General features: G+C 45.5%; 1 protein-coding gene and 1 non-coding gene across 2 annotated transcripts; both read right to left on the bottom strand.

The window, feature by feature from the left end:
• Nucleotides 1-1,104: 1,104 nt before the first annotated feature.
• TRNAE-CUC (transfer RNA glutamic acid (anticodon CUC)) lies at nt 1,105-1,177 on the bottom strand. Its single transcript has one exon. It is a non-coding gene; the product is annotated as a tRNA-Glu (tRNA).
• Nucleotides 1,178-2,186: 1,009 nt separating this feature from the next.
• On the bottom strand, nt 2,187-7,664 carry LOC103069620 (5-hydroxytryptamine receptor 3C-like). Its single transcript, XM_082931457.1, is given in 9 exon segments — nt 2,187-2,389; nt 2,497-2,712; nt 2,918-3,134; nt 3,501-3,661; nt 4,236-4,402; nt 4,673-4,782; nt 5,655-5,699; nt 6,134-6,299; nt 7,588-7,664. Coding segments are annotated over 9 exon segments (1,362 nt in total).
• Between the last annotated feature and the right edge of the window lie 5,091 nt (nt 7,665-12,755).

The raw sequence follows: 12,755 nt of genomic DNA, 5'->3' as shown, positions 1-12,755 counted from the left end.
GGGCCTCTCACTGTTGTGGCCTCTCCCATTGCGGAGCACAGGCTCCGGACGCGCAGGCTCAGCGGCCATGGCTCACGGGCCCAGCCGCTCCGCAGCATGTGGGATCTTCCCGGACCGGGGCACAAACCCGTGTCCCCTGCATCGGCAGGCGGACTGTCAAGCACTGCGCCACCAGGGAAGCCCCATAATATGTGGTCTTTTGTGACTGGTTTTTCTTTTACTTAGCGTGTTTTTAATGTTCATCTATGTTGTAGCCTGTATCATGTGCTTCATTTCTTTTTATGGCCAAATAATATCCCATTGTATATATATGTAACATCTTATGTATTCATTCATCAGTTGATAGACATTTGGGTTGTTTCCCCTTTTTGGCTATTATGAACAATGTCACTATGAACATTTGAATACAAGTTTTTGTGTGAACATATGTTTTCATTTCTCCTGGGTATATATCTAGGAATGGAATTGCTAGATCATATAGTAATTCTGTGTTCAACACTTTGAGGAACTGCCAAGCTGTTTGCTAAAGTCTGCACCATTTGCATTCTACTGGGGGCTATTTCTGGCAGATGTTTTTATGAGTTTGCTCTGGACACTTGAGTCCCCTGAGTACCACGAGAATGAGTGTGTTGGGATTCTGCTTGGATCCCACTATTTAACTATTGCTGCACAAACCCCTGGATCCCATGAGGCCCATTTGCTATGATTTTACCTATATGTAACCCCAGAGGTGTATTGTGACCAGTGAGTCCTCTCAGGCCTCATGTCCCCCCAACTGTTCATACATTCTGTTCACTGCCTTCTCCACGTGAAGCTCTCCTAACCTCTAGCCCAGTAGTTTCAACTCTGGCTGCACATTAGAATCTCATGGGGAGCTTTCAAATGCACCAAAGCCGTGGCCCATGCCAAAGGTTCTGTTTAACTGGTCTGGGGTAAAGCCTGGGTATTAGGATTATTTGAAAAATCTCCTCAGATGATTCTAACGCGCAGCCAGGATTGAGAACCATTGCTCCAGCTAGAGGAATCCTTTCTCCTTTGAACTCTATAGCAGTTTTTCTCTCTCTCTCTTTATTTTGGCCATGTGGCGCTCTTGCAGGATCTTAGTTCCCCGACCAGGGGTCGAACCTAGGGCCCCGGCAGTGAGAGCACCAAGTCCTAACCACTGGACCACCAGGGAATTCCTGCAGTTTCTCTTTAATGGTGCTCAACAAAGCTTTAAAAACGTGTTCTACGTTTCATTGAAATTATTTACATATGTATTTTAGTTCTCCAGCTGTGCCACAAGCTCTTTGAGGACACACATTGTATTTGATTCCTCAAGTCTCCCACAGGGTTACCCAAGGACATTTGTTTATCCCCTCACCTGGGCTCAATAAACATTCATTAAGCACACACCGAAATCTGTCCCTGAAAAAATGAACTAAAAATAGCAAGAACTGCATGACTTTGGGCAAGTTACATAACCTCTGAGCCTCTCGTAAAAGACTGGGTTACAGCAGTCTCCAGCTGGCATTATTGTGGAACAATGCACAGGACCCAGCCCGGCAGGAAGTTATCACGAGGTCTAACTTGGCTACCCTCCTAAACTTGCAGCCCCTCTGCACATTTCCCATTCTGCCTTCCCTGATTTGCCTTTTCTCCTTGGCACTTAGCACATACTCTATGTTTCTCTCACTTATCTTTTTTACTGTCAGTCTCCACCCACCCCCAATGTAAGCTCCGTGTGGATAGAGATTTTTGCCAGTTTGGTTCACTGCTGTATCTTCACAATTCAGAACAGTGCCTAGCAGGTAGTAGATGCTCAATAAATATTTATTAAAACAATAAATAAATATTTCAGCCTATTTTTCAAGAGGTTTAATCCCTGTCCTCTATTCCAGCAACATGAATTACTTTTTGGTAAATATTTGTAGTCTTTATTATAAAGCCTTCATTTTCCAGTAAAAATGATATTTCTAACATAAACATGTATATTCTGAATTCATTGTGTTTTGGAAATATAATGTCAGTTCTGAGAGAGTCAGCAGTAGTTCTGTTTAAGCCCTGGGAAGGCTGGAGCAGGGATCACGGGCACATTTCTGGGACTGTTGTATGTGGACTGGAGCAGGGGAACAGGGCCTGGGATGGTTAGTTGAAGCCAAGGAAACCTGAACACCAGGTGTTCTTGCACTGTTAGAACACTACTTCTAGGTGTTCCAGAGGATGATGACCGTGGTGATGGAGGTGGCCTAGAAAAGCAGGTAGATGCGGAAGAGCAGGGTGTCCATCATGTGGCTGAAATGCACCCACAGGTCAGCTAGCCGGGCCCTTGCCCATCCTGAGCCACCATTCAGTTCTGCCTCTCTGGGTCCCAGCTCCTTCCCTCCCAATTCCCCTGGCTCCTTCTGTCCTGTGCAGAGGGCAGAGACTCAGCTGTGAAGTGGGAAGGAGACAGGATTAGAGAAATGGGAAGTTGGGCCCTGTGCAGAGAGTGTGGGCAGTGCAGACTTCTCTTACCAGACAGGTGGGTGGGTGTGAGGCCCAGGCCCACATCCTCCTCCCAGAGAGCAGCAGGGCAGCATTTCCTTGGGCTGGTGCAGTGTAGAAGCAGGAAACGGAGGCAGCGAGGCCTGGGTGGGGGCTGGGTGGTGGCCAGGTGCAGCAGGTAGGTGATGAAGATGGTCTCCAGCAGGCGGACCACCATCAGTGACAGACACAGGGCAAAGTAGACACCTGGGTGGCGGGAAGGAGCACACCTGAGTGAGTCAGGTCCAGAGGAACCACCAAGCCCCCTCTTTTTCTGTCTCACACACCAAGCCCTTTCTAAGATGACCACTGTCTCCCTCGGCTGCCTCAGCAGATCTAGCCAGTTCACCCGCCTACCCTGCCTCCTTATTTTTTCTTTTTTCATTTTTCAACAGTGGGGTGGGGGCCATACTGATGAGGGAGGTGCCACTGGCAGGGAGGTGCCACTGGCAGGGTGTCAACGTTATGAGCAGGAAGACGTTGTAGCCCAGCAGGAGTGTCATCTTGAATGGGGCGCGGTTCTCACTTTCTGCCGGCAGGAAGAAGCTGAGGGTGTCGATGGCTATCAGAAAGCTCCTGGGCACCAGGAGGCTTATGACGTAGAGGCTGGGCCTGTGCCTGATGGCCACCTGGTGGGGAGGAGAGAGCAGAGAACCAGGTGAAGCTAGAACTGAAGGGAAACAAGAGATGATGCCAGACTCTTCCTTTCTTGATGTCCTCACTCCAGCAGGGGCTCTTTCTGGGGCTGGATGAGGAGCAGCTTTCATATGACTAATAGAACTCCCCCATACCCACCAAAGAAAACCTAGGCCAGAGCTGGCAGGTTCAGAGAGGGGGACTTCTCTGGGGGACTTGGGAGAGAGGAACGCTATGAGGGTTATGGTGCCCAGGGACTTTCTGGTCTTAGGGCAAGAGGTGAGAGGCTCTGAGATTTAGAAGTGTACAATGAGAAAGATATGGGGGTTGGACAGCCATGCCAGAAGCTCTGGCCTTACATAGAACATGATCTGGTCAAAAAGGCTGAAACCCACAGATATCTTCGGGGTGGCCTTGTTGATGCCCAGGAGCTCCCACTCCCCTTGTGTGTGGCCAATGTCATGAGAGGTGTCTGTTTTCTCCCACACTTCCTTGTCCATGCCCAGCAACATGTTTTCCACTACAGGGGAGACAGACACTCATTCAGCACACATCTGCTCAGCACCTACTCTGTGTGGGGCTCAGAGAGGTGATTCAACAACTGCTTTAGATGCCTCTTTCAGACAGTCCCGTAATGTGACTTCCTTGCTGCCCAATTGCCTTCTTTCAATTCTGGGCTTTCTCAGGAAATCTTGTTCTCTCTTAAGTTCAACTTCCCCTACCCCACCATCCACACACCCCCAATTAGCAAATACTCCACTGTCCCTTTTTATGCATTAAAAAAAATGACTTTGGGCTTCCCTGGTGGCGCAGTGGTTGAGAGTCCGCCTGCCGATGCGGTGGACACGGGTTCGTGCCCCGGTCCGGGAAGATCCCACATGCCGCGGAGCGGCTGGGCCCGTGAGCCATGACCGCTGAGCCTGCGCGTCCGGAGCCTGTGCTCCACAACGGGAGAGGCCACGGCAGTGAGAGGCCCGCGTACCGCAAAAAAATAAAAAAATAAATAAAATAAATGACTTTGCTTCTGAGTGTTTTTTTGTTGCCCCACGGTTGATCTCAGTTTACCCCGTGCCAGAACTGCCACTGCAACTCACCTGTGTAGAGGAAAGAGCTAAAAGTGAGGGTGCAGTTCTTCTGGTCAAAAGAGAAGTAGATGTCCAGGCTACAGATGCTGGTCACCTGCATCGGTTTGTTGTACACAACGCGACCTTCATTAGTCACACAGGCGGAGAGGCCATCCAGAGTGTGATCCACATCGTTGCTAAGTGGTGGAAGGGGAGGGGGCGCAAATGCTCTGGGTTTCACATCAGTTTACGTTTTGCTCTTAAGGCAGGGCTTCCCAATGCTGCCACTCCGCCACCTTTTCTCCCTACTGCTTTCTCATTTCTAGCGGAGAAGTTGATGAGCTGTGATTGTGCTCCTCTCTGAAATAAGTTTTCAGTGGTCCCGCTGAATGGGTTTGCCCTGCAGTGCCCTCGCCTGCTCCTTGCAGAAGGGTCTTCCCCTGGCTTTTCCCAGCCCTGATACCCACGATTCCACGATGAAGATGTCTCGGAGCCACAGGTTCTCAGCTGTCACAGTGAGTTTATTGATATCACCACATTCTTCTGGGTCCCAGCTGATGAATGGGTGACTCCAGATCTAGGGCATAGGGCCCAGAGGGGTGGTTATGGCTGAAACCTGGTGCTAGTTTATATCAGCATCTCCTGCCCTTCCAGTCCCTTAAAAATATATACATATGTATGTATTTTTTTTCTAAATGTATGTACTACGGGCTTATGATAAAACTTCAACAATTCCAGAAAGGTATAATATAAAGAATAATTTTTTCCCTCCTTAATTTAGTCCAACTCAGTTCATATCCCCAACTCAGGTCCATTATTAACAGTTTTTTATATATCATTCTAGAAAAAAAAATATTCCAGCATTCATTTTTATTTACACAGATAGAATGATACTGTGTACATTGTTATGCATGTTGCTTTTTTGTTTTGTTTTGGTCTTTTCTTTTTGGCCACACCGCACGGCATGAGGGATCTTAGTTCCCGACCAGGGACGGAACCTGTGCCCCCTGCAGTGGCAGTGCGGAGTCCTAACCACTGGACCACCAGAGAATTCCCTGCGGGGTTTTTTTTTTTTAAAACCACATTTCCTTTTAAACTCTGATTCCTCTTCTCTTTCTGGTGATAATGTCCCTCTTCTCTAGCTAACAAAGTCTTACTGGCCTTTGACTTCATGCTCAAGGGAAATCTTAAGCTGGGTGCTGGATACATTTGGACCTTGAAGCTTACTTAGGGGCTTCCAGCTGTGCTGCCCTCCATCTTTCTGTTTTTTCCATCTGAATTTCAAAGTTGATTGGCAGCCCAGAAAGCTATTTGTCACCAGCACTGGCCCCATTCTGGTTGGCTTTGTGTATTCCCTTGGGCACTGTCAATTTCAACAAATGTGATTTTTGCAAACAAAGCCAGAAAATCAGGCAAGGAGAAAGAGAGAAGAAAGCTGAGCTTACATACCAACTTTAACCACAGAAATGACATCAGCAGCTGAAGTTGTGCATCCTGACCAAAAGATCCCCGTCCCGGATCATTAATGCCATGAAATCAGGTCCTAGTCTACCTCCTTCCTTTGTTTCCTAAGTGGTCCCATGTGACAGTTCAGCTTTTCAATTACAAGTCTCAAAAGAAAGTAGTTCAGAAAAATGCAGGTTGCATGGAAAATAGGGGAAAAAACAGCATGGGGGCCCACTGGGAATGTTTTCTTAGTATAATATTCCTATAAGGGTGGGACTCAAGGACAAACGTTACCTGCAGAAATGTCACAGCAGCGTTCCCCTTCATGTCTCTCCACCCCATAGGATGAACATTAACTTGTACAGAATTCATTCAGGAGACTCTGCTCACTACTGGACAGGTGCAGTGTTGGATTGACAGGGTAAAGAGTTCTTGTTTCCTATTAGCAGGCTATGGAAAGAATGTTATCAGTCAAAACTCACCACTTTAAGGTTGGCAGACAGGGTGAAGGAGATGCTGATATGAGTGTGGATGCTGTACTTGATTACTGGACGGAAGTCTTTCTGGTTAAATATAGCCTGGAAGACAGCAGGGTCTATGCCACGCTGCTCAAAGACTGAACAATTGATGCTGAAACGTTTGCCCTTTCTGTAGAGAGTAGAGACCCCGTGAGATGGGAATAGGGCTTTTCTGTTTCCTAAGTGAGAGGAGTGCCAGGGCTGGGACCCTAGAGCCGCTCTGCAGAGAAAGAAAATGTGGACATGGGGTGGGCATGTGAACCCCTCCTTCTTAGGCCAAGATTCCCGAATGCCAAGTTCTTCCTGCCAGGGCTGTGGGGGGGCTGGTCTGATCTGGTAGGCAAATGATGGAAGTTGATGTGGTGAGCTGAGTCAGGGCTCAGCCCTTTCTTCCTGTGGTTTTGCTCCCATATAAATCCTACCCAAATCTGTATGCAGACTGCCTCTCTGGGGAGGCCTATTCCTTCCATAGTCATAACCCTAAGGTTTTGGCCTTTGTCTGACCATACTTTTTTCTTTCTAGCTCTATTGTGATTCTTCCTCATAGACACCAAACAAAATTCCCCTAAAATTTTGTTTCTCAGTGTTCCCTTCCCACTTTCATGTTTTCTCATTTCCTGAAAGGAAAAGTTCAGAGAGAAGTAAACATGAGTGTGATGTAAAACATGTGGGAACTTAAGGAACGTTGTATTCGATGTAAATTTATTGACTACCTACACTGTTCTGTGCCCTGTGCCCTTCTCAAACCCAATGACTTCCTCTAAGATCTGTGGGAGCCATTTTCATCATCACCATGTTGGAAAGATCTCATTGATCATCTACCATGTGACTGGTGGAGCTATGTGACGAAATGTAAAAGCCCTTCTGCCCACCTCACCCACACGCCAACCGCAGGTGACTCTGGTTATTCCTGTAGCTGAGCCCAGCAAGTTCTGTCCCATGCCTCTTCTGCTGTCTCCCCGTACCAGTTAACTCATAAGGTACATCTCCAGACTAAGGAGAAACATATCTGGGGGGAAGCAAACATTGTCCTTTTCCCCTCCACATTACCTCCTCTACAAGATCTTCCCAAGTGAGGTGAGAAAGGAGTTATATTATTATTAACAGGACCCAAACGGCCCTGTTCATAGTTACTAATCTTGGTATAAAGGAAGAGTTGAACATTATAAAGGGGTGGAATCAGAAAGGTGGTAAAATGGAAGGACAGACAATTTGGTAGATGTCTATGCAGGCAAATGAGACGGGCGCTATGCATACTGATCAGTGAAATGGGCGTTTCATCTATTTCCCAAAGGAAACCAAAATATAGATACTACAGAGAAAAGCAACGTATAACCCAGTTATTTTAGATGCTTTCTAGTTCTGGGGAATGAGGCGGTTTCCGGAATTTTCCCAGAACAGTACTTCCCTGTTCTTGCCCCGTCTTACCTTGAAGCAGGAGGCTGATAGTGAAGCACAAGACAATTCCCCTCCTAGCAGGCCACCCCCATTCCATCCTCCTCTTCTGGACTCTTCTCTGGGGACTCACCAGGAACCCCCAAACTCTGGAGCTTAAAGGAGCCCAGACCACACCTTGGTTCCTGGTTTTGAATACTGCTTATGACAGGTAACCACTCCCTGGTGAGAGGCTGTGGCCAGAGAGGTCACTGCAGAGTGTCCTGCTTTGCTCCTGTCCAGGTATGCCTTCTGGGCTCCAGGCAGGGAGGAAGTTAGGCCAAGACTAGGGGAGAAGTGCCTGTTTAGCCGCCTTGTCTAGATAAGTGGTTTAAATTTGAGTAACAAGGACCTTTCAGGAAAACTGGGGGACTTGGGAGATGGGGCAGGTGAGGCCATTGATAAAGGTCGCCTCAGGTCCTTCTGGAACTAACTGTGCCTCAGAGAAAGTGCAGGACCACCAGGAGGGGATGGGTATGCTCTCTTGTGGCGGGGACACTTGCTGATTTCACAAGGCAAGAACATGTAATTATTTTGTTGCAGACCTAAAAGTATATCCTCTATCCAACTGTGGACATTAGGGATTACTGTCAATACTTAGTTAAGAAGCTTGCTTGAGAGGTTAAGCTCCTTTTTTTTTTGCGGTACGCGGGCCTCTCACTGTTGCAGCCTCTCCCGTTGCGGAGCACAGGCTCTGGACACGCAGGCTCAGCGGCCATGGCTCAGGGGCCCAGCCGCTCCGCGGCATGTGGGATCTTCCCGGACCGGGGCACGAACCCGTGTCCCCTGCATCGGCAGGCGGACTCTCAACCACTGCGCCACCAGGGAAGCCCAAGCTCCTTTTTTAAAAATTAATTTATTTTATTTAATTTATTTTTGGCTGCATTGGGTCTTCATTGCTGTGCATGGGCTTTCTCTAGTTGTGGTGAGCAGGGGCTACTCTTTGTTGCGGTGTGTGGGCCTCTCATCGCGGTGGCTTCTCTTGTTGCGGAGCACAGGCTCTAGGTGTGTGGGACTCAGTAGTTGTGGCACACGGGCTCAGTAGTCGTGGCTCGCAGGCTCTAGAGCGCAGGCTCAGTAGGTGTGGCAAACGAGCTTAGTTGCTCCGCGGCATGTGGGATCTTCCGGGACCAGGGCTCGAACCCGTGTCCCCTGCATTGGCAGGCGGATTCTTAACCACTGCACCACCAGGGAAGCCCTAAGCTCCTTTTCTGAGACATAAACCTCTCAGAACTCTGTCCCTGCAGCTAGCACCACAGTACAGAACTGCGTCATCCCTTGTATGTACTGTTGGAATAGCTTCTTCATAAGGTTTCCTCTAACTAGTTTCTCCCAACCTAATCCTTTATTTTGCCATTCTCCTAAAACAGAACTCTCCCACTTACCCTTCCTTATCTAATGTCTGTAAAGGCCTACAGCCCTGGCGCTGTCAGGTAATGTGTGTGAGTAGAAAAATCATTTGGAGGTTTGTGTGTGTATGTCTGAAAGCTCCCTGGGTGGTTCTGGTTCACACTCACATTATTGAAAACCTTTGGGATGGGCTATATTGAGATACCACAATCAGGATATTGCTATTGCTATTGATACACTCACGATACAGAACATTAACACCAGGATTCTTTCATGTCACCGTTTTATAGCTACAACTACCTCCCTCCGCATTCTTCCACCACCTGGCAACCATTCATTTTTTCTCCATTTCTATAATTTTGTCATTTCAAGAATGTTATATAGATCAAATCATGCAGATGTAACCTTTTGGGATTGGCTTTTTTCATTCAACAGAATTCTCTGGAGATCCATCCAGATTGCTGCCTGTATAAGTACTCACCCCTTTCACATTGCTGAGTAGTAGTCCATGGTATGGATGTACCACAGTTTGTTTTTCACCTGGTGAAGGACTTCTGAGTTTTAAGGGAAAACACTTATTTCCTCTGTTTTACTCACAACACTTTGGACACCAAATATGTGGGTTTTTTTCCCCCCTCATACCAAGCAATTCTGACATTAACTACCCAGAGTTAGTGCAGATCCCACAGGTAAAAGTCTGATTCCCACAAGACCGCCCCCTTCTTCAGATGCCAATCACAAACCCAGGCCTCCCATACTTCTGAACAACTGACTATAAATTGGGGGTTCCCACAGCCCCATCCTCAGGTTTGATAGTTTACTGTAATGGCTCATAAAACTCATGGAAACACTTGTGTTTACTGGTTTATTATAAAGTATATAATAAAGGATACAGATAAATAGGCAGATGAAAAGACATACAGGGCAAGGTCTGGAAGGGTCCTGAGCACAGGAACTTCTGTCCCTGTGGCGGTGGGGTGTGCCACCCTCCCAGCACGTGGATGTATTCGTCCATCCAGAAGCTCTCCAAACTCCATAGTTCAGGATTTCTTATGGAAGCTTCATTACATGTGCATGATTGATTATTAACTCAATCTCCAGCTCCTCTCCTCTCTTCAGAGGATGGGGGTCGGAGCTTCTAATCATGGCTTGGTCTTTCTAGTGAACAGTCCCCATCCTGAAGCTATCCAGGAGTCCACCAAAAGTCACCTCAGGAGAGCAGAAAGTGCTCCTATCATCCAGGAAATTCAAGGGATTTAGGAGGTCTGTGTCAGGAACAGGATCAAAGACCAAATGTCAGAACAAAAGATGTTCCTAACACCCCTATCACTCAGGAAATTACAGGGTTTTAGGAACTCTGTGTCAGGAACTGGGAGCAGGGGTCAAATACGTTTTTCTTCACAGAGTTGTTTATAGTTTTTGTCTATTATGCATAAAGCTGCTAGAGACATTTGTGTTCTGGTTTTTGTGTGCACATAAGTCTCCTGGAATAAATACCCAGCAGTGTAATTGCTGGATTGTATGGTATTTTCATGTAAAATTTTGTTTGTTTGTTTGTTTGTTTTTGGCTGCCCCGCGTGGTCCATGGTAGTGAAAGCCTGGAATCCTAACCACCAGGCCACCAGGGAACTCCCTGCATATACAGTTTTTAAAGAAACTGGGATACTCTTTCCCAGAGTGGCAATACCATTCTACATTATCACCAATGATGGGTGAGTGATCCAGTTTTTCTGCATTTTTAGAAATTTCAGATTTTGGATAAGCAAGGATTTATTAACATGGGACCCTAAAGTGATAAACATAAATTCAACAATGTTGAAAATTTTAAACTTTTGTTCATTAAAGGACACTAAATATGAAAAGTCAGGTCACAAACTGAGAAAATATGTTTGCAGCACATATATAACTGACAATAATAGAAAACTATGACATGCCTATAAATGAATAACAACAACTACCTCCCCCATGTATTATAAAAATGTACTGAAGACATGTATTGAGTTGGCATTTTACAGAAGGGGAAACACAGTCACTAAACAATAAAAAGAAACTCAATCTCATTTGCAATTATGGAAAGCAAATTAACTTAAAATCACAAGAAAATATAATTTCACACTCAATAGATGGCAAAATTTTAAAAGTCTGATAATAGAAGTGTTGGTGAGGCTGTAGAGCCACAGAAACTCCTATGCACTGTGGGTGGGAGTAAAAGCACTTTGGAAAACAATATGCTGTGACTTCCTAAAATAGAAGATGTGTGTATTGTAAGAACCAGCAGTTCTACCTCTAGGTGCGTACTCTAGCAGCGCACTGTTTAGTATGTAGCTACTAGTCACATGTGGCTATTAAAATTTAAATTAACTAAAATTAAAAATTCAGTCTCCCAATCATAACAGCTGCATTTTAAGTGCTCAGTAGCCACATGTGGTTAGTGGCTATAATATTAGTGCAGATAATTATGTAATGGAATACTATGCAGCAAAGAGCTGAATTAACTTCACTTTATCTATCGACATGGTTAAATCTCAAAAGTATAATGTTGGAAAAAAAAGTACAATGTTGAATAATAAAAAACAAGTTGCATAATATATACAGTATGATATTATCTAACATATGTGTATTCCGAAATATACATGTTTAAACAACAGATTGTTTGAAATATGCTTATGCAGTAAAACTAAAACAAAAAGTAAGAGAATAATAAATACAAAATTTAGAAGAGTTATTACCTCCTTGGAGGAAAGGGAGATGGATATGCTTGGGAAAGTTCTCATGGAAGACTTCAAAGACATTAGTAGTGGCAGGTGGGGAATGCAGAAGGACTTTTCACTTTACACTCTCATATAACGTTTAAGTTTTTTTCCCTATGGGCACATTTATAAAATTGTTTTACTGAGGTATAATTGGCATAAAATAAACTGTTCAAAGACTCCACTTTGACGAGTTTTGACATATATATATGCACCTGTGAAACCATCATCACAACCAAGGAGTGGTTATAACCTTTGCAACCACTGCCTCCTGCCCTTCCCCACTCCATTCTGACCCCAGGTAACCACTGATCTGTTACTACACATTACTTTCACATTTCCGAGAATTGTGGCATCCTTTCTTCTTTTCATATATATTTATTTGTAAATTTATTTATTTATTTTTGGCTGTGTTGGGTCTTCATTGCTGCGTGCAGGCTTTCTCTAGTTGCGGCGAGCGGGGGCTACTCCTCGTGGTGTGCAGGCTTCTCATTTCGATGACTTCTCTTGCTGTGGAGCACGGGCTCTAGGCACGTGGGCTTCAGTAGTTGTGGTGCACGGGCTCAGTAGTTGTGGCTCACGGTCTCTAGAGCACAGGCTCAGTAGTTGTGGTGCACGGGCTTAGCTGCTCCGCGGCATATGGGATCTTCCCAGACCAGGGCTCCAACCTGTGTCCCCTGCATTGGCAGGCGGATTCTTAACCACTTCGCCACCAGGGAAGTCCCAATATATTTATTTAAATTTACACATTTCCTTTGAAATATTTATCTCCCTCAAGTTTTGTTATGTACTAGTTTCAATTCTAAGGGATTAAAAAAATCAATTATTTATTTTTTTGATCTATGAGTTATTTAGAAACATACGTTTTAGTCTACAAATGTGGAAAAGTTTTTTGTTTCTAGCTTGTGAAAGAAGCAGCATAGAAAAGTGGTTAAGAGCATGAACTTTAAAGCTGGACTCCCTCAGTGTTAATCCCAGGTCCACCATTTACAAGCTGTGTGACCTTGGGTGTAAGTTACTTAAGTTACTTCACCTCTTTGCCTCAGTTTCTT

The sequence above is a fragment of the Lipotes vexillifer genome, unplaced genomic scaffold (assembly GCF_000442215.2).
Source record: "Lipotes vexillifer unplaced genomic scaffold, Lipotes_vexillifer_v1.1 scaffold263, whole genome shotgun sequence".
Taxonomy (NCBI): domain Eukaryota; kingdom Metazoa; phylum Chordata; class Mammalia; order Artiodactyla; family Lipotidae; genus Lipotes; species Lipotes vexillifer.
Note: the sequence above shows the minus strand (reverse complement) of the source record. Positions and strands in the feature narration are given on the sequence as shown.